Source organism: Prionailurus viverrinus, chromosome C2 (genome assembly GCF_022837055.1).
Source record: "Prionailurus viverrinus isolate Anna chromosome C2, UM_Priviv_1.0, whole genome shotgun sequence".
NCBI classification, from domain to species: domain Eukaryota; kingdom Metazoa; phylum Chordata; class Mammalia; order Carnivora; family Felidae; genus Prionailurus; species Prionailurus viverrinus.
In genome coordinates, this window is record NC_062569.1 from 32,604,130 (window position 1) to 32,626,666 (window position 22,537).

General features: G+C 38.3%; 2 protein-coding genes across 4 annotated transcripts in view; one reads left to right on the forward strand and one right to left on the reverse strand.

The window, feature by feature from the left end:
- NCK1 (NCK adaptor protein 1) overlaps positions 1-22,537 on the forward strand; it is an 86,253-nt gene that overhangs the window by 15,613 nt on the left and 48,103 nt on the right. The window lies entirely within an intron of this gene.
- LOC125175372 (tripartite motif-containing protein 77-like) lies at positions 19,472-20,826 on the reverse strand. The gene is given in 2 exon segments (XM_047875862.1): positions 19,472-20,802; positions 20,805-20,826. Coding segments are annotated over 2 exon segments (1,353 nt in total).

Consider the following 22,537-nt stretch of genomic DNA (forward strand, 5'->3'; position numbering starts at 1 on the left):
ATCATTGCTGTTGCCAGAGTGAAGTTTGTTGGTTGTTGGCTGATGCTGACCTGAAGGAGTATCTCCTTGTTCCCTCCTTTAGTCTTCTAGTGTCTTTCTTGTATGGAGAATACAGAGTCTGATAGGGAGTCAGCTAGCAAAGGAGATATGTGATTTATAGGGTTCCAGCCTCCCAACATTACAGAGTAGAGAACTAGGTTTGAAGCCAGGAGCAATAACTAACGAGTACACATAGACACTGAGGTATGTCCTCATGAAAGTTTGAAGTACATAGAACAAAGAACATCCAGAGGTAGGGGAAATGAGTCATTACAGAGATTCAGTATTCTCAACTGCAGACTCAACAAGCCAGAAGGTAGTGAGCAATGCTCTCAAAATCTGAGGAAATGATTTCCAAGTTAGAATTGTTTTCCCAGTCAAATTAAGCATAAGTTTAGAGTGTAGACATTTTCAGACATGCAAGGTCTCCACAAATTTCTCTTCCCTACTTCCTTTCTCAGAAAGCTAATGTGTGATTTGTTCTACCCACCAAAAGGAAGGAGAAAACCTCCATAAAAGAGAAGGTGAAAGATACAGGAAACAGGAAATCAGATTTTAGAGAGACAAAGGGAATCCTAAGGTGATAGTTAAGAGGACTCCCTGAATGCTGATTATCTAATAAAAGAGCAGTAAGTCCAGATTGTACCAGGTAAGAAGGCATTGGTAGCTGTATGACAGTGAAATTAATAGAATGCCTGATGTCTGCATATTTAATTTAGGAAATTTGCAAGGAATTTGGAGTTGAATAAGTGATATCTTTCCTTTGCTTAGTTTTTTTTATTGGCATTTTAGAACTTTGTTCTGGAATTACTTCCCTCTTATACTCAGTCCTGTGACTTTTAAGTAGTATCAGTAGGTGGATGCTTTACAAATTTATATCTCTAGGAAAGATCTCTACCATTTTACATTCCCACCAACAGTGCACGTTTTACATTTCCATCAACAGTGCCCAAAGATTCCAATTTCTCCAAATCCTTACCAATCCCTTGTTATTTTCTTTCTTTCTTTTTTCTGATAGTAACCATCTTAATGGGTATAGGGTTTTAGCTCATTGTGGTTTCTGTTTGCATTTTCCTAATGATAAGCAGTGTTGAGCATCCTCTACTATGTTTATTGGCCATTTATATATCTTTGGAGAAATGTCTAAGTTCTTTGTTTTTTCATTGGGTGGTTGTTGAGTCTTGACAGAAATGTATCAGTTGTGGTTTTTCTTTCCTTTTAACTCATTCTTGATAGAGCAGGCAGAGAAATGTTTTTAAGATTTCTGTATTAGTCATGGTATGCTAACAGCCCTAGGAAGCAACAAATCTTTGTGGCTTAACACAGTGGAGGTTTCTATTACTTTCTCACATTACAGTCTAGTGTATATGTGTAATGGAGTAGGAGTTGGGATACCTCTGTTCCATGCAGTCATTCAGGGAAAGAGGCTCCTATATCTTTTTAAGTCATCACTGTTACCACCATGTGGCTTTTGGGGTTGTTTTGAAAAGAGAAGGGAGTATAGAAGAGGCTTTTAGTCCCCATATTGGAAGTGGCATATATCACTTTCACCCAGATTCCATTAGTCAGAACTGAGTCACATGATCCCACCTAACTACAGGGGTGACTGGGAAATGTAGTATAGCAATGTGCTAATGAAGGAAAGGAGAACACAGATCTTAATGAGCACTAGCAGTCTGTCACAGTGTATACTAGATTAGAACTTCTTGCTTAAAACTCTTTAAGAACTTTATTTAAAAAAATTTATTTTTAAGGTTCATTTTTGAGAGAGACAGAAGGAGTGAGTAGGGAAGGGGCAGAGAGAGAGGGAGAGAATCCCAAGCAGGCAACGCACTGTTGGCACAAAGCCTGATGTGGGGCTTGAACTCACGAATTGTGTGAGATCATGACCCGAGCCGAAACCAAGAGTCGGATGCTTAGCTGACTGAGGGAGCCACCTAGGTACCCCTAAGGACTTTTTTTAATGCATAGAACAAAACTGGCCTATGTCTGTTTCATCCTTACTTTGTATCACTTTTTCCTTTATTATTCTCAAGCCACATTAGACTAGGTCATTTCTCAAAACACGCCAGGCTTTTTCCCTCCTAGAACCTATGTGTTTTGTGGTTTCCTTTGCTTAGAGAACTCTAAATATTTACATGACTGTCTCCTTTTCATCTTAAAATGTCAGCTAAATTCCATCTCTAACTAAATTTCTGAAGTAGCCCTTCTAGTTCTGTCCCTTACGAAAGCAATGTGTTTGTATGTATCATAGCATTTGTCACAATCTGTAATTTTTTATGTGAACATTTTGTTTGCTTTTCCTGTGTCCTCTGCTAGAAAGAGATGTCTTTTTTTCTCACTGTTCAATTTCTGCTGCCCAGCCAGTACTTAGCATATGCTAGTCATTTCATAAGTGTGTTGTATGAATGAAAGACTATTTATTATACACAAACCAAAGTGGAGAGACTAGAGTGAATAATAACCAAGAGCTCATGATAATTTAGATGAATTGCTGAGGACTTGGGTTTTAGTTGAGTCTGTATCAGTGGAACCAAAAAGGATGAATGAGGGACATTTCAAAGGAAAACAACAGAAATTGCCGTGTGACTTAAGGGGGGAGTCTGGGTGAATGGGATGATGATGCTTTGTGATTACCAGAGGTGAGTAAGAAGGTTAGAAAAGTTGGCTTTTTGGAGATTATAACTGGTTAGGATTGTTGCATGTTGAATTTGAGGTATTGAAAGAAGAAATGTTGAGGAATAGTAGTTTGGATTAGAGAACACAATTGGAATTACAGACTTGGGAGTCAACCGGCCAATAGTGATAAGATGAAGCCATAAAAATGGATGATCTGGGGCACCTGGGTGGCTTAATCAGTTAAGCGTCTGACTCTTGGTTTTGGCTCAGATCATGATCCCAAGGTTGTGGGATTGAGCCTGTGTCAGGCTCTGCACTAAGCGTGAAGCCTGCTTGAGAGTCTCTCTCAACCTCCCCCCTCCCCGTTTTTCCACCCTCCCCCCCTTCATGCTTGCCCGTTCTGTGTGCGCGCGCGCACACACACACACACACACACACACACACACACACACACACACACACACACACACAAATAGAAGATCTGTTGGGAGAGAGGGTATACATTGAGAAGAGCAAATGACTCAAGGGGAGGAAAAAGAGGAGCCACAAATAGAGACCAGGAGGAGTAGGTGGAGAGGGAGGAAGAGAACCGATTTAGTATAGGGTTAAGGAAACCAGAAAAGAGTTTCAGGAAAGAGTGGTGGTTAGCTTGGGTGCTTCTAGTATGGCTATTCCTTGTGATACGTATTTGAAGGTTCTAAAGTGTTACCTTTCATTAAGGTTATAAAATGGTGATATTAATATCTGCTTAAGATTGTTGTGAGGATTATTAATATATTGTATTAAAAACAATATACTTAATTCATGCACCATGTCCAATAAACATTTTGAAGTAAAATACAATGGGACAGTACAGTTAGGGATTAAGGAGCATTAAGGAGTTTGCAGAGGGAGAAAAAAGTACTGGGCTTCTGTAGCAACTTTAGAGTTATATTCTTAAATGTTATAGTAAGTTAAAATTGTACTAAAAGCTTATATAGAGATACCACTTAAGAATTTTTGTTGAAATGTTTTTAGTAGGAATTGTGTCATCACAGTGGTTATTTTTCTTAACCATATAGGTTTACTCAGTCTTATTCTGGAAGCATTTATAATGCACATGCCCCTTGGAAAGTCATTGTCCTTTAAGATAGTTTGAATAAATTATTATTTAACATTTAAATGGAGGTATATTTAAATAAAGAGTAGAGTATATTTAAATTGGAACCATAATTTAATATGTCAAATTGCACTAATACCAGCTTAAAGCATCTGACTATTTTTGGTGGTGGAACTTCACTTGTGGATAGTATGGAGAAATTCCAATTGTTGCAGGATTCTATCTCCAGCTGAACAAGTATGAGAGTCATTAACACAAGGGAAGATGGAAGCTTTCTTGCATTCCTTTTTATTCTCATCTTTTAAAGTTTGTTCATCTTTTTGTTTAGGGTACTTGGGTGGGTTAGCTGATTAGAGTTTGGTACTATATCATATCTTGTATCATCAGTCATATATGAAATATATTCATATCTTAACATCTATTATAATGGAAAAAAGTAAGATGTTGCCTTTCTCATGATCAGTAGCAGTCTAAGAATAAAACTTTGGAATAAAGGGTAAGGTAAAAGGCAAATAGGTAAAAAAAGAAGACACAAGGGGAGACAAAAAGAAGTTGAGAGATAATTGGTGAAAAGAGCTGTTTAAATTTATCTTTCCTTTGCATTGGGTTTTAACTTGCTGTGAATTAGCAGTTGAGAATTGCTTTGTCATGTAAGTGTCCATTGGCTGATGAATGGATAAACATTTATGGTATATAGATACAATAGAATATTACTCAGCCATTACAAAGAAGGAAATCTTGCCATTTGCAGTGACATGGATGGAGCTAGAAAGCATTAATGCAAAGTGAAAAAAAGTCAGAGAAAGATAAATACCAGATGATTTCACTTACATGTAGAATTTAAGAACCAAAACAAATGAGGGAAGCCTGGGTGACTCGGTTGGTTAAGCATCTGACTTTGGCTCAGGTATGATCTCATGGTTCATGAGTTCGAGTCCCTTGGGCTCTGTGCTGACAGCTCAGAGCCTGGAGCCTTCCTTGGATTCTGTGTCTCCTCTCTCTGCCCTTCTCCCACTTGTGCTCTCTCTTTCTCTCAAAAATAAATAAACGTTAAAAAAAAAAAAAAAAAAGAACCAGAGCAAGGGAAAAAAAATAGACAAGCCAAGAAACAGACTCTTAACTATAGAGAACATACTGATGGTTAACAGAAGGGAGGTGAGTAGGGGGATCTGTGAAATAGGTGATGGGGATTAAGGAGTGCACTTGTAATGAGCACTGGGTGATGTATGGAATTGTTGAAACAGTATATTGTATGCCTGAAATTAATATACTATATGTATACTATATACAATATACTATATGTTAATAAACTAATATACTATATACTATATAATATACTATATGAAACTAATATACTATACTATATATACTATATATACTATATATACTATATATACTATATATACTATATATACTATATTAATACATATACCATACTATATGTTAACAATATTGGAATTAAAATAAAATAAAATAGCTTTGCCATTAAAATATAATTGGTGACTTTTAGGTTATTTGCTACCCAGAGGAGACATGGCTTCCTAATTGTAAAATTCACATATAAGTATCATTGAATTTATATTCATACAATTGGTGGTGGAATTTTAGCATTAGGTAGGAGGACAAGGGAGGGAAGGACAGCCATATAGCAGTTACTATACTAAGTGTTTTATGTATTTTGTTTAGTTTTCATAGCCACCCATAGGTAGATGTTACTGAAGCTCAGAGAGTTTAGGTAACTTGCTCAGTGTCACACAGATAATAAATGGCAGAGCAAGAATTTAAACTCTGGTGTTTCTGTCCTCTCTTAGTTATCTTTTATTTATCCCTTTGCTTCATTTTACAATTCCATTCAGTCACTTGTTGGTCTATTGGCTTAAAAGAAAAAAAAAAAACTCTTTTGAGATACAATTCACCCATTTAAAGTGTACGATTCAGTGGCTTTTAGTATTTTCAGAGTTTTGCAACCATCACCACAATTTAGAACATTTGCATCACCCCTTAAAGAAACCACATTCCTATTAGTCATCACTCTTTAGCTTTCCCTACTCCCAGCCCTAGGCAACCATTAATCTGCTTTCTGTCTTTATGGATTTGTTCATTCTGGACATTTCATGTAAATGGAATCATACAATATGTAGTCCTTTGTGACTGGCTTCTGTCACTTACCATAATGTTTTTAAGATTCATCCATGTTAAAACATGTATCAGAACTTCATTCCTTGTTATTGCTAAATAATATTCCATTGTATAGATATACCACTTTTTAAAAGTTTATTTATTTATTTTGTGAGAGAGAGACAGCTCTAGTGGGGGAGAGCCAGAGAGAGAGGGAGGGAGGGAGGGTGGGGGAGAGAGATAAACAATATGTATTCTGGATATTAATCCTCTATCATATGTACAACTTGCAATATTATTTCCCATTACATGATACACAAAAGAGTATAATTTTGATGATGTCCAGTTTATTTTTTTTGTTGCCCGTTCTTTTGGAGTCAGATCCAAGAAATTACTGCCAAATTCAGTGTTGTGATGCTTTTGCCTTGTTTTCTTCTAAAAGATTTATGCTTGCAGCTTATTTGTGTCTTTGATGCATTTTGAGTTCTTGTTGTTTATAGTGTAAGGTAAGGGTCCAACTTCATTTTATAAGTGTTTATGTGAATATATGTTTTCATTTATCTTGGCCATATAACTAGGAATGGAATTCCTAGGCTAAAGGTTAAACTATGTTTAGACTTTGAGGAACTGCTGAACTGTTTTCCAAAGTGGCTGTACCATTTTACATTCCCACTAGCAGTATATGAAGGTACTGGTTTCTCTGTTGCTTTTCAAATCCAAACCACATTACCTTCTGACTGGCTTATTTCAAAAATTTCCTTGGATGGCCTCTTTGGTGATAATCTCACAACTCTGTCTTTCTCTTGTCCTCTTTAAGCAATCTTAATGCTGTACATCGTATCATAAAAAATTGGAGGTGAAATGAACTATAATCATAGAAGTTAAACTATTTGTTTTTCAATTGATAAATAAAATTTGGGGAAGAGATTTGACTCCATTTTAGAATGATAGTATCAAGACTAGATCCCTTACTTTGCATATAGCTTTCATTTATTTATTTATCAATTAAATTTTAAAAAATCTTTATTTTTGAGAGAAGGGGAGACAGAGCGCAAGCAGGGGAGGAACAGAGAGAGAAGGAGACACAGAATCCGAAGCAGGCTCCGGGCTCCAGGCTCCAGGCTCCAGGCTCCAAGCTGTCAGCACAGAGCCTGACACGGGGCTCATACTCACTAACAGTGAGATCATGACCTGAGCCAAAGTTGGACTCTCAACCGACTGAGCCACCCAGGCGCCCCTATAGCTTTCATTTTATTAAATCATTGTGTTTCCCATCGATGTGTCTAAAACTCTTTACCTAACTGTGTTCACTAGTTTTCCTCCCCACCACCTCCCCTAAAGTAGTCTAAAAGCAAGGAGTTATGTGCAGGTAATTTATTTGACAGGTGATCCTAGGGAACAAGAATAAAGGACCAGGGTAAATAAGAAGGAAAGCTAGTACGAGAATATATTATTGAATTACTGCTGTGGCAACTAGGGCTCAGTTGTAGTGGGAACTTCTGAGAATATAGGTGCTTCTCAAATTGTCTCCTCATGGATGGACAGGAGTAAACTGTTGCCTGCTTTTGTTCTCCATTAGTTGGCAGTTGCCCTGGGGTAGTATAAAATCTTTTGCCTTCTCTTCATCACTTTAAGATTCCACACAAGAGCCAGCCAAGTGGGTTGGTTCCTTGTGCTGTCTCACTTCATGGCCTCAAAAGAGCCCCAGAGCAGAAAGCAAACGAATCCCAGTGTGTTCTGTGTGGGGAATAAGTCAAAACTTACCTGGAACTATTAGCTTGAGCTTATGACAGGTGTGGTGGTCAGAATAATGATCTCCCAAAGATGTCTATATCCTAATCCTCTAAACCCGTGAATATGTCACAAAAGAGACTTTGTAGATAGTGAGATTTTCCTGAATTATCTGGGTGGGCCCAGTGTAATCACAAAGAGCTTTGTTTTATAAGAGGGAGGCAAGAATGTCAGTCTAAGAAAGAGATATGATAATGGAAGCAGAGATTTGTCATGAGGTGTCTGAGAGCCAAGGAATACAGGCAGCTTCTAGAGTTTGGTATAGAGAAGGAATGAATTTTCTCCTAGAGTTCCTGAAAGAATGCAGGCTTTGATTGTAGTTCTGTGAAACCTGTTTGGAAATTCTTATCTTTAGAACTTTAAGATAACAAATGTGTGTTCTAAGCCACTAAATATATGGCAATTTGTTACACAGCAGTAGGAGACTACTGTTAGAGCTAGTATCAAAGGAGAGACCGACAGCATGAAGGTGAATATGCCATGGTCATATGCTTCACCATTAAATATATCTTTTGGTTTGGGGTGATGTTGAGATGGATTTTGATAAAGCAAGCATTTTGAAGCCATTGGATGATGGTTCTGGGCAGAGGTACTGTTGAGGGACACTTTGGATAGGGAAGGCAATATCATTTAAGTAAGTGTAAATTCTGCTGACTTCCACAGTGCTAGAGTCCCAATCCCATTATGCCACCTGATCAGCTTTATGTCTGATAAGTTGCTGTGTGTATTCTGCAGTGATCCTAATCCTACTAGAATTTTTTCAGTTTTAGTAAGCTTTTTTATTATATTTTTCAAAAAGTAAATTGATGTTTTTGATAACAAGGATCTGAGGAACGTGAGTTTTAAATTTTAATATGGTAACTTGTATGATTTTATTTATAAGGAATTCAAGAAAAGGCGAACTATAGTGACAGAAGGCCCATCAGTAGTTGCTAGGGGGAGAGGATTGACTATAAAGGGGCACAAGGGAACTTTTTGAGCAATAAAAATGTTTTAGAGCTTCATTGTGGTATAAGTTACACAAATGTAACACAAAATGTATTTTGTACATTTATTAAGATTCATTAGATCTTTCAGCGACTGCGAAGCTGGGAAGATCTGCCTGGTCCAGGGACATAACGATCTCCTTGTCCTCCTCCCCTTGAACCTTTCTCCAAAGTTCCTCAATAAAATGGTTTGATCACCCCCCCTCCCACTCCAGAAAAAGACTCATTAAACTCTATACTGTTTTTAAAAAAATTATTTTTAAAAATATTTATTTTTGAGAGAGAGTGTGAGTGGGGAAGAGTCAGAGAGTGAGGGAGACACAGAACTCCAAGCAGGCTCCAGGCTCTGCTCTGTCAGCACAGAGCCTGACATGGGGCTTGGGCTCACAAACTGTGAGATTATGACCTGAGCTGAAGTCGGATGTTTAACTGACTGAGCCACCCAGGCGCCCCTTATTAAACTCTACACTTAAAATCAGTGTAGATTAAGTCTCTCAACTTATTTGAAGGAAAGAAGAGGATTTAATGTACTCCTTTTTCAATCTTTTCCATGTTTATTTATTTCCTTTTAGGTAATAATTTTTGATTCTTAGGTTTGAGAAATTCTTCCCTTCTCTGGGATTTTTTTTTTCTTCTGATTTTCCCATTTTATTAATTTCTGTTCTTTGTTTCCTTTTATTATCTTGAAATATAATCAGGATGTTTTAATCAGGTAGAGTAAGACCCACAGAATAGAAATGACTGTCAGAAGGAAGAAGGTTTTACTCAGTTTCCTAGCAACTGGAGGCACAGCATTCCATGCCACATCATGGTGCCACATGGAGAAGCACCAAGGTTGGTCAGGATGCAGAAGGAGCAAGGGGAAAGCATGTCCAGAGCCTTTATTGTGGTTAAGTGGGAAGAATGGATGAGGCAGGGTAGGCAAGCCTGAGCAAGTTGAGGTTTGGATAATTTGAATAATTTATAGCTCTGGGTGATAGGATTTGTCTCTAGCTGTCTAGTACCTGGCCCCAGGGTGAGTTAGAACAATGGGAATACAGGTTTAGTATGTGAGAATTTTTGAAAGGAGATGATAGGTAGGGGGTATAGGCTTTGGATTACTTGGTTATGTATCAGAAATGTGCTCTCAGGCAAATTGTCATCTAGGCATTAGGTAAACCTGGGAGGGAGAGTCCCTCTCTGGGTCCAAAGGACCCTGCTATGTCAGACCATCATAAATATAGAAAAAAAAAAAACCAACATGACTAATACACTTCTGCTTTCTTTTGATTTACTTAGTTGTCTTTTTCTAGTTTCTTGATTTAAAATGTATTAGTTAAGCGGTGCCTGGGTGGCTCAGTGGTTAGGCGTCAGGCTTCAGCTCAGGTCATGATCTCATGGTTCATGAGTTCGAGCCCCACCTTGGGTTCTCTCCTGTCAGTGGGGACCTGCTTCAGATCATCTGTCCCCCTCTCTGCCCCTTTTCCACTCTCAAAAATAAATATTTTTTAAAAATGTCTTAGTTAAGCATATTCATTCATGCTGTTTAGTTACATGTACAAGAAGGCTATAATTTGAGTTGAATTACACATTTTGATAATGTAGTACTTTTATTGTTGCTCAGTTCTTATTTTATCATTTCTAGTGTGGTTTTCTTTTTTTGTTTTTGGTTTGTTTAGGAGTCCCTTTTTAAGTTTCCAAACATTTAAAAATGTTTTATTGGCAATATCAATATTATATTATGGGTGGAGAGTATAGTCGTAGGTATAAGTTCTTTGAAATTATTTTGTGTCTTTGTGACTCTTAATGCATGATCAATTTTTGAAAATGTTCTTTGCTTGAACATAATTATATCCTTATTTTTTTGTTTGCTGAAAGATTCTCTATACAGCTGTCAAATTAAATTTACTCATTTTACTAGTCAAGTATTCTATATCCTTATTTATTTTTTGACTTCTTGTCTATCAGTTTTTAATATAACAAAATTAGAGACTCATGCAGTGGTTGAAGATTAATTTTTTTCTTGCAATTCTGGGAATTGTATGGAATCTTTAGATTGCTTTGGATAGTATTGACTGACATCTTAACATGTTAACCTCTTTTAACAGTTAACAGTTTTAAGTCTTCCAATCTATAAACATGGGTGTTTTTCCACTTAGTTATGTCTTCTTTTTTCCTCTTTTTAAAAAAAGTTTATTCATTTTTGAGAGAGAGAGCGTGAGCAGGGGAGGGGCAGAGAGAGGGGGAGACAGAGGATCCAAAGTGGGTTCTGGCTGACAACAGCAAGCGTAGAGTGGGGCTCGAACTCACGAACTGTGAGATCATGACCTGAGCCGAAGTTGGATGCTCAACTGACTGACCACCCAGGTGCCTCTTACGCTTTTTTAAATTTTAATTTAATTTAATTTTTTTTAATTTAATTTTTTTATTTTTTAAAGTTTACGTCCAAATTAGTTAGCATATAGTGCAAAAATGATTTCAGGAGTAGATTCCTTAGTGCCCCTTACCCATTTAGCCTATCTCCCCTCCCACAACCCCTCCAGTAACTCTCAGCTTGTTCTCCATATTTATGAGTCTCTTCTGTTTTGTCCCCCTCCCTGTTTTTATATTATTTTTGTTTCCCTTCCCTTACGTTCATCTGTTTTGTTCCTTAAAGTCCTCATATGAGTGAAGTCATGATTTTTGTCTTTCTCTAATTTCACTTAGCATAATACCTTCCAGTTCCATCCACGTAGTTGGGAATGGCAAGATTTCATTCCTTTTTGATTGCCGAGTAATACTCCATTGTATATGTATACCATATCTTCTTTATCCATTCATCTGTGGATGGACATTTGGGGTCTTTCCATACTTTGGCTATTGTTGATAGTGCTGCTATAAACATTGGGGTGCATGTGTCCCTTCGAAACAGCACACCTGTATCCCGTGGATAAATGCCTAGTAGTGCAATTGCTGGGTTGTAGGGTAGTTCTATTTTTAGTTTTTTGAGGAACCTCCATACTGTTTTCCAGAGTGGCTGCACCAGCTTGCATTCCCACCAACAATGCAAAAGAGATCGTCTTTCTCTGCATCCTCACCGACATCTGTTGTTGCCTGAGTTGTTAATATTAGCCATTCTGACAGGTGTGAGGTGGTATCTCATTGTGGTTTTGATTTGTATTTCCCTGATGATGAGTGATGTTAAGCACTTTTTCATGTGTTGGTTGGCCATCTGGATGTCTTCCTTGGAGAAGTGTCCATTCATGTCTTTTGCCCATTTCTTCACTGGATTATTTGTTTTTTGGGTTGTTGAGTTTGATAAGTTCTTTATAGATTTTGGATACTAACCCTTTATCTGATATGTTGCTTGCAAATATCTTCTCTCATTCTGTCGGTTGCCTTTTAGTTTTGCTAATTGTTTCCTTTCTTGTGTGGAAGGTTTTTATTTTGATGAGGTCCCAATAGTTTATTTTTGCTTTTGTTTCCCTTGCCTCTGGAGACGTGTTGAGTAAGAAGTTGCTGCCAAGGTCAAAGAGGTTTTTGTCTGCTTTCTTCTCGAGGATTTTGATGGCTTCCTGTCTTATATTTAGATCTTTCATCCATTTTGAGTTTGTTTTTGTGTCTGATGTAAGAAAGTTGTCCAGGTGCATTCTTCTGCATGTCGCTGCCAGTTTTCCCAGCACCCCTTGCTGAAGAGACTGTTTTTATTCCATTGGATATTCTTTCCTGTTTTGTCAAAGATTAGTTGGCCATATGTTTGTGGATCCATTTCTGGATTCTCCGTTCTGTTCCATTGAACTGAGTGTCTGTTCTTATGACAGTACCATATTGTCTTGATGATTACAGCTTTGTAGTATAGCTTGAAGTCTGGGATTGTGATGCCTCCTGCTTTGGTTTTCTTTTTCATGATCACTTTTGCTAGTCGGGGTCTTTTCTGGTTCCATACAGATTTTAGGATTATTTATTCTAGCTCTGAAGAATGCTGATGTTACTTTGATAGGGATAGTATTGAATATGTAGATTGCTTTGGGTGGTATTGACATTTTAACAATATTTGTTCTTCCTATCCAGGAGCATGGAATCTTTTTCCATTTTTTTGTGTCGTCTTCAGTTTCTTTCATAAGCTTTCTATGGTTTTTAGTGTATAGATTTTTTACCTCTTTGGTTAGATTTATTCCTAGGTATTTTCTGTTTTTTTGTGCAACTGTAAATGGGATCGATTCCTTGATTTCTCTTTCTGTCGCTTCATTCTTGGCGTATAGGAATGCAACCGATTTCTGTGCTTTGATTTTGTATTCTGCAACTTTGCTGAATTCATGAATCAGTTCTAGAAGTTGTTTGGTGGAATCTTTAGGGTTTTCCATATAGAGTATCATGTCATCTGCGAAGGGTGAAAGTTTGACCTCCTCCTGGCTGATTTGGATGCCTTTTATTTCTTTGCGTTGTCTGATTGCAGAGGCTAAGACTTCCAATACTATGTTGAATAACAGTGGTGAGAGTGGACATCCCTGTCTTGTTCCTGACCGTAAGGGGAAAGCTCTCAGTTTTTCCCCATTGAGGATGATATTAGCGCTGGGTCGTTCATATATGGCTTTTATGATCTCGAGGTATGCTCCTTCTATCCTTACTTTCTTGAGGGCTTTTATCAAGAAAGGATGCTGTATTTTGTCAAATGCTTTCTCTGCATCTATTGAGAGGATTATATGGTTCTTGTCCTTTCTTTTATTGATGTGATGAATCACATTAATTGTTTTGTGGATATTGAAATAGCCCTGCATTCCAGGTATAAATCCCACTTGCTCAAGGTGAATAATTTTTTTAATGTATTGTTGGAGCCGGTTGGCTAATATCTTGTTGAGGATTTTTGTGTCCATGTTCATCAGGGAAATTGGTCTATAGTTCTTCTTAGTGGGGTCTCTGGTTTTACAATCAAGGTAATGCTGGCTTCATAGAAAGAGTTTGGAAGTTTTCCTTCCCTTTCTATTTTTTGGAACAGCTTCAAGAGAATGGGTGTTAACTGTTCCTTAAATATTTGGTAGAATTCCCCCGGAAAGCTATCTGCCCCTGGACTCTTGTTTTTTGGGAGATTTTGATTACTAATTTGATTTCCTTACTGGTTATGGGTCTGTTCAAGTTTTCTTTTTCTTCCTCTTTCAGTTTTGGTAGTGTATATGTTTCTAGGAATTTGTCCATTTCTTCCAGATTGTCCATTTTATTGGCATATAATTGCTCATAATATTCTCTTATTATTGTTTTTATTTCTACTGTGTTGGTTGTGATCTCCTTTCATTCTTGGTTTTATTTTTTTGGGTCCTTTTTTTTTTTTTTTTTTTTTTTAATCAAACTGGTTAGTAGTTTATCAATGTTGTTAATTCTTTCAAAGAACCAGCTTCTGTTTTCATTGATCTGTTCTACTGTTGTTTTTTTTGTTTGTTTGTTTGTTTGTTTGTTTTGATAGCATTACTTTCTGCTCTAATCTTTATTATAATTTCCTGTCTTCTGCTGGTGTTGGGTTTTATTTGCTGTTCTTTTTCCAGCTCCTTAAGGCATAAGGTTAGGTTGTGTATCTGAGATCTTTCTTCCTACTTTAGGAAGGCCTGGATTGCTATATACTTCCCTCTTATGACCACCTTTGCTGCGTCCCAGAGGTTTTAGGTTGTGGTGTTATCATTTTCATTGACTTCCATATACTTTTTAATTTCCTCTCTAAATTCTTGGTTAGCCCATTCATTCTTTAGTAGGATGTTCTTCAGTCTCCAATATTTGTTACCTTTCCAACTTTTTTCTTGTGGTTGATTTCGAGTTTCTTAGTGTTGTGGTCTGAAAATATGCACAGTATGATCTCGATCTTTTTGTACTTACTTAGGGCTGATTTGTGTCCCAGTATGTGCTCTTCTCTGGAGAATGTTTTATGTGTACTCGTGAAGAATGTGCATTCTGCTGCTTTAGGATGAAATGTTCTGAATATATCTGTTAAGTCCATCTGGTCCAGTGTATCATTCCAAGCCATTGTTTCCTTGTGGATTTTTTGATTAGGTAATCTGTCCATTGCTGTGAGTGGGGTGTTGAAGTCTCCTACTATTATGATATTACTATCCATGAGTTTCTTTATGTTTGTGATTGATTTATATATTTGGGTGCTTGCACATTTGGCGCATAAACGTGTACAATAGTTAGGTCTTCTTGGTGGATAGACCCCTTGATTATGATATAATGCCCTTCTGCATCTCTTGATGCGGTCTTTATTTAACGTTTAGATTGTCTGATATAAGTATGGCTACTCCAACTTTCTTTTGTTGACCATTAGCATGATAGATGGTTCTCCATCCCCTTACTTTCAATCTGAAGGTGTCTTTAGGTCTAAAGTGGGTCTCTTGTAAACAGCATCTAGATGGATCTTGTTTTCTTATCCATTCTGTTGCCCTTTGTCTTTTGATTGGAGCATTGAGTCCATTGACGTTTAGAATGAGTACTGAAAGATGAATTTATTGCCATTATGATGCTTGTAGAGTTGGAGTTTCTGGTGGTGTTCTCTGGTCCTTTGTAATCTTTGTTGCTTTTGATATATCTATCTATCTATCTATCTATCGACCGATCGATCGATCGATAGATATGTATATATATATTTTTTCATCTTCTCTCCCCTCAGAGAGTCCCCCTTAAAATTTCTTGCAGGGCTGGTTTAGTGGTCACAGACTCCTTTAATTTTTGTTTGTCTGGGAAACTTTTTCTCTTTTTTCCTATTCTGAATGACAGCCTTGCTGGATTAAGAATTCTTGGCTGCATATTTTTCTGATTCAGCACACTAAATACATCCTGCCACTCCTTTCTGACCTGCCAGGTTTCTGTGGATAGGTCTGCTGCAAACCTGATGTGTCTTCTCTTGTAGGTTAGGGACTTTTTTTCCCTTGCTGCTTTCTTGATTCTCTCCTTGCCTGAGTATTTTGTGAATTTGAGTATGATATGCCTTGTTGATGGTCGTTTTTTGTTGAATCTAATGAGGGTCCTCTGTGCTTCCTTGATTTTGATGTCTGTGTCTTTCTCCAGGTTAGGAAAGTTTTCCGCTATGATTTGCTCACATAACCCTTCTACCCCTGTTTCTCTCTCTTCCTCTTTTGGGACCCCTATGATTCTGATGTTCCTTTTTAATGAGTCACTGATTTCTCTAATTCTTAAATCGTGCTCTTTTGCCTTAATCTCCCTCTTCTTTTCTGCTTCATTATTCCCTATAAGTTTGTCCTCTGTATCACTGATTATCTCTTCTGCCTCATCCATCCTTGCTGCCGCTGCATTCTTCCGTGATTGCAGCTCAGTTATCGCATTTTTAATTTCATTCTGCTTTTTACTTCTTTTATCTCTGCAGAATGAGATTCTGATCTATTTTCGACTCCAGCTCATATTCTTATTATCATGATTCCAAATTCTGGTTCAGACGTCTTGCTTGTATCTTTGTTGGTTAAATCCCTGGCTGTCGTTTCTTCGTGCTCTTTTGGGGTGAATTCCTTCATTTTTGTAATTTTGAAGGAAGAAAAGAAATGAATGAGGTAGAAAAATTTTAATTAAAATTAAAATATTAAAAACACACACGCACACACAGAAATCGAATAAACGATGCTAGATCCTAGGTGTGTTTTGGTCTGGGTGTTGAAAGTGGTTTGACAGATTAGAGGGAAAAATGGGGGGTGGAAGGAAGTCATTTGAGAATCTGAAAAAATGAATACACTGAAGTACACTAAAATGAGATGATGGGAGTAAAATAGAATTTGAAAAAATGTACACAAAGGGAAGAATGTAGTAGAAAAAAATAAAAATATTTTTAATAAAAATTAAAAATAAAAATGAATTTTTCTTTTTCTGTATTCAAGAAAAAAAAGAAACAAAAAAGAGAAAAAAGGACAAAATAGAAAAAAAAGGAAGTCGTTTGAAAATTTGAAAAGTTGAATACACTGAAGTAGACTAACATAAAATGATGGAAGTAAAATAGAATTTGAAAAAATTTACACAAAAATAAAAATATAGTAATAAAAATTAAAGAAAAATATTTTTGATAAAAATTGAAAATAAAAATGAATTTTTTCTCTTTCTGTATTCAAGAAAAAGAAGTGTAAAAGAGAAAAAAAAATTGAATAGATGAACCTGCTAACAGATTGAAGTATGACCGAAATTACTTCGTTTTCCCTTAGAGGTCAGACTGTGTAGTGCTTTATAGTCCATGAACTAGGCAGGCAGTGAGACTTGTGTTCTCGAAGAGCGAAGTTGGCCCAGTTGGGCGGGGCCCAGTTTAACAGCTCCGCTCTCCACTAGATGGTGCTGCTAGCCTACTGGGGTAGAGTGTTGCGGTGCTGTAGTTGCGTATGCGCATGTGCGGGAGCAGTGAAAATGGCACCACCCAGCTGCCCAGTCTCTAGCTTTGGAACTCTCTTCTCCGGGATCATTAGTTGTACACTCATCCGCTGTCTTCATCTTTCGTCCACTCCCGCTTTTTCACTGTCTGTGACCAGGCGCCAGGCAGTACCTTTTTCCTGAGTTTCGTCTCAGATGTGGCTGTTTTCCCCGGCCCCTTACTTCTGAAGGACTGTGGCTTTGACCCATTCTGCCCCTCTGAGGGAAGGGTCTCACCGAGCAGTGGCCGAATGAGCAATGGTTGAATGTTGGCTGCATCCAGGAATGCTTGCTGGACCCTGTTGCTGCCAGTGCCATGAGACTGTGGCCAGGTGCCAGCCCACCCCAGAAAAAGTTCGCTAGATAGTGTAGCAGCAGCGTTTCAGGGATTATGGAAAATCACAACACACATCTGGCACCAGGCTTCACCCTTAACGACCTTGTTCAGCACCAGCCAATGTGGCCGTTTTCTGGGGTCTGCTGGGATCAGGGGGCTTCAACAGTCTCTACCAAATGTCCTTCCAGCAGTGGAACCGCTTTTCCCTGTGTGGCCTGAGAACCTCCCGGACCCCACTCTGTTCCTGGGGATTCGCCCTTCCCACCAGAGCACCGCCAGGTATCAAGCTGTGGAATTGCAGCCTTTGCACTCCCCTTGTTTACAGTCTTAATGGAATTTAAATCGTCTCCTTTCTCCTTTCTCCTTTCTCCTTTCTCCTTTCTCCTTTCTCCTTTCTCCTTTCTCCCTTTTTAGTTTAGCCCCTGCGGCTGTTTCCAGTTTTCCACTTTCTCTCCAGCTGCTTTTGGGGAGAGGTGCTTTTCCCATATTCTCTGCCCTCCCCCCCCCCCCCCCCCACCCCGCCAGTCTCCGTCCTCTCTCCACTCGCAAAAGCACCTCCCTTCCTGCTCCTCACTCCCCAAGTTCACCTCTGCACCGCATACCTGCTGAATTCTCTGGTTCAGGTTGTGCAGATTGTTGTGTTAATCCTCCAATCAGTTTTCTAGGTGTGTAGATGGTTTAGTGTTGGTCTGGCTGTATTTCATGTACACGAGACACACAAAAAACTTCCATGCTGTTCTGCCATCTTGGCTCCTCCTTCTACTCTTTTTTTTAAATTGAGGTTTGTGGGTGTTTTTTTTTTTAAGAACAGTTTTAGGTTTACAGCAATATTGAGGGGAAGATACCAAGATTTCCCGTATACTCCCTACCTCATACATGCATAGCTTCTTCTATTATCAGCATTCCCCACCAGAGTGGTACAGTTGTTAGAATTGGTGAACCTACATTAACACATCATAATACCCAGAGTCCATAGTTTACATTATGGTTAACTGTATTGTGTACTTATGTCTTGTTTAATTTCTTTCATTACATTTCACAATGTAGTTTTCATTGTAGAAGTCTTTCCCATCCTTAATTAAGTTCATTACTAAAGATTTTATTCTTTTTGATGCTCTTGTAAATGGTAAATAGTTAGTTTTCTTTTCAGATTGTTCATTGACAGTGTTTACTAACATTGTTAGTGTTAGAAATGCAGCTGATTTTTGTGTTGATTTTATATCCTGTTACTTTTGCTGAATTTACACCAGCTTAACTTTGATAACAGAAAAACTTTGCTATTATAAGCTTCATTCTCATCCCCTTCCATTCACTGATGAAATGATATACATCTTTAAACATTGTGTATCGAAACAATTATTATTGCAAATGGCAGAAATTGGGTTTTAATGCATTAGTCTCATATATTCTCTAGAAAGGAAAAATGTAGAGTTACAAACCAACGTTACAATAATAGTAATTTAGACTAGTGTTTTTAAAAATTGTTTATTAGTGTTTTAAATCTTACCAAAAACAAAAAACAGAGTTGCAGACTGTATTTTCAATAATTCCATCTTTAAAATTTTTTTTTTAATCTTTATTTTTGAGAAAGAGAGACAGAGTGCCTGCAGGGGAGGAACAAAGAGAGAAGGAGACACAGAATCCAAAGCTGGCTGTAGGCTGTGAACTGTCAGCACAGAGCCTGATGTGGGGCTCGAACCCATGAACCGTGAGACCATGACCTGAGCTGAAGTCGGATGCTTAACCGGCTGAGCCACCCAGGCTCCCTTCAATAATTCCATCTTTTATGATTGCTCATGTATTTACCTTTATTGAGATCTTTATTTCTTAATATGACTTGAATTATTGTCTAGTATTATCTGGGAATGTCTTAATTTCTCCCTCACTTTTGAAGGACAGTGTTTTTTTTTTTTTTTTTAAAGCGATTACTTTTATTTCAATAAAATAGAAAAGACAAATGTACATCCTTCACAGTGTCACCACTTTAAAAAATAATACAGCAAATGTATCTCCTGAAGGTAAAATGAAGTTCAAGACCATGAGGTATCAGTGATTTTCCCCACTCAAGAAGTCACCAGGATAGAACCCTCCCCAGCTATTAAAATTGCTAAGACCTTGGTCAGGTTTGTGAGCTGTTACTGATCATTTGGTTACATAACAAATGAAAGGTCTGAGAGGGAAGGAGAAGGAACAGGAAAGGAAATTACAAATGAGGGAACTTTTGGCAACATTAACAAAGCTTACTATATCAAATTCATAATCTAAAAACACCCCTACCAAGCCCTGGGGTCTTGGAATGTAGTGGCACAGTGGCGGGGAGGCAGAGAAGAGACGGCAATGGTTATCCACATTGACACACAGAAGTAGAAAGATACCCTCAGAGTTGAGCAGCAAGTCATGGTGTTTTGTCCAGGATTCCCTGCAAAGTCCTTTAATCCAATTCTGAGAGTTTCCCACATCCACCTCCCAGTAATATTTGCCAGAGGTGAAGGCAGCCTGAGCTGCCCAGGAAGGCTTATACTGTGAACTCGCTGGACTGCGGGGCAGGTCTTGATGGTCGGGACAGCACTGCAAACGTCTCAGGTCTTCAAACAGAGGCACACGGTAATTCCTTATGTTATCACCAAATGTAATATACACTCGGAAGTTGTTAAGCCTTTCAGACATCCCGGTGATTGTCCACTCACTGGGCTGTGGGTCCACAGGCTGGGGCAAGTGCGCCTGCACTAACTGACTCCTTTTCATGATGTCTTCCAAATCCTGGAGCAGGTACACATCTGCTTTGAGGCACATTTCCTTCAGCTCCTCATAGATTCTTTTCAGGAGTTTCCCCATTTGAAGCATTCTAGCTACATTTCTCCAGAGTCGATGAAAAATTATCTTGCCTTCAATTGCCAGGCTCTCTAAATGTTTTTGCTTTTCTTTGTGGAGGTATTGGTACACCTTAGGATATTCAGCCTTGATCATCACCATCCTTAGATTTACAAAACCCTGCCATACTCTAAGTAAGTTGTACTCTTTGTTTATATTTCTCTGATTTCTCTGCCTGTTTTTCCAAATAGATTTCATTTGCATCAGAAGTTTCTCTCTGCAGTGCTCAGCGACCTGTGAAACTGGACAGTGTATGTGAGTGGTATGCCCTGGCGAATGAGAGCATTGCAAACACAGCAGGCTCTTGTCAGTTGGACAGAAGATATTCTTTAGTGCTTGGTGTATCCAACACACCTGCCTGGCAGACCTTGGTAACTGCTTGGCAACTGATTCTTTTTTAGCACGAGCTTGTCCCTCAGCAGAAATAATGCTTTTGAAGTCCATGCGTGGAGATAGTGCCCTGCATACAGGGCAACAGGTAGGATGCTGGGCATCTTCCCACAGGAGGCAGAGACACGGAGTACAAAAGCTCTGTCCACAGTTAATGGTGACAGGGTCTGTGAAATAGTCCTTGCAGATGGAACAGATAAGCAGACTGGGGCGCAGCGCACAAAAGTAGAATCCATGTTTCTTCCTGTCAGTCTTCTCCTCCGGGAAGCTCTCTTGCCTGTTCCTGTCTGCCCCCACCACCCAGAACCCATGTTCTGTATCTCTACCTAAACTGTCCAGGTTCAGGAAGAGGAGGATTTGGGTGGGAGAGGGCAAGAGAAGCTTCCCTTCTCATCTGTGCTGTTTCCTTTCTGAGCAAGAACTTGAAGGACAGTTTTGTCGAACATTGGATTTTAGTTGACAGTTTTTTTATTTCAGTATTTTGAATATGTCAGTCTACGGTTGACCTTTGAACAACATGGATTTGAACTGTGTAGGTAAACTTATATGCAGATTTGTTACTTTTTAATTTTAATTTTAATTTTAATTTAATTTAATTTCTATTTATTTTTAAATTTACATCTAAGTTGGTTAGCATATAGTGCAATAATGATTTCAGGACTAGATTCCAGTGATTCATCCCCTATGTATAACACCCAGTGCTCATCCCAACGAGTGTCCTCCTTAATGCCCCTTACCCATTTAGCCCATCTCCCCACCCACAGCCCCTCCAGCAACCCTCAGTTTGTTCTCTGTATTTAAGAGTCTCTTATGTTTTGTTCTCCTTGTTTTTATATTATTATTACTTCCCTTATGTTCATCATCTTAAATTCCTCATATGAGTGAAGTCATATGATATTTGTCTTTCTTGGACTAATTTCACTTAGCGTAATATCCCTAGTTCCATCCACATAGTAGCAAATGGCAAGATTTCTTTTTGATTGCTGAGTATTACTCCATTGTAAATATATACCACATCTTCTTTATCTATTCATCTGTTGATGGACATCTGGACTCTTTCCATACTTTGGCTATTGTCAATAGCAGTGCTGTAAACATCGGGGTGCATGTGCCCCTTTGAAACAGCACACCTATATCCCTTAGGTAAATATCTAGTAGTGCATTGCTGGGTTATAGGGTAGTTCTGTTTTTAATTTTTTGAGGAACTTCCATATCGTTTTCCAGAGTGGCTGCACTAGTTTGCATTTCCACCAGCAGTGCAAAAGAGATCCTCTTTCTCCGCATCCTTGCCAACATTTGTTGTTGCCTGAGATGTTCATTTTAGCCATTCTGACAGGTGTGAGGTCGTATCTCATTGTGGTTTTGATTTGTATTTCCCTGATGATGAGTGATACTGAGCATTTTTTCATGTGTCTGTTAGCCATCTGGATGTCTTCTTTGGAGAAGTGTCCATTCATGTCTTTTGCCCATTTCTTCACTGGATTATTTGTTTTTTGGGTATTGAGTTTGATAAATTCTTTATAGATTTTGGATACTAGCTCTTTATCTGATATGTCATTTGCAAATATCTTCTCCCATTCTGTTGGTTTCCTTTTAGTTTTGCTGATTGTTTCCTTTGCTTTTTATGCAGATTTTTAAAAATTTATTTTTAATGTTTTATTTTTTGAGAGACAGAGTGCAAGCAGGGGAGGGGCAGAGAGAGAGAGAGACAGAGAGAGAGACAGAGAGAGAGACAGACACACACACACAGTTTGAAGCAGGCTCCAGGCTGCAAGCTGTCCATGTGGAGCCCATTGCTGGGCTTGAACCCACAAATGTGAGATCACGACCTGAGCCGAAGTGGGACACTTAACTGAGCCACCCAGGCTCCCTATTATGCAGATTTTTTATACTACAGGACTGTAAATGTGTTTTCTCTTATGATTTTCTTATTTTCTTATTATTTTC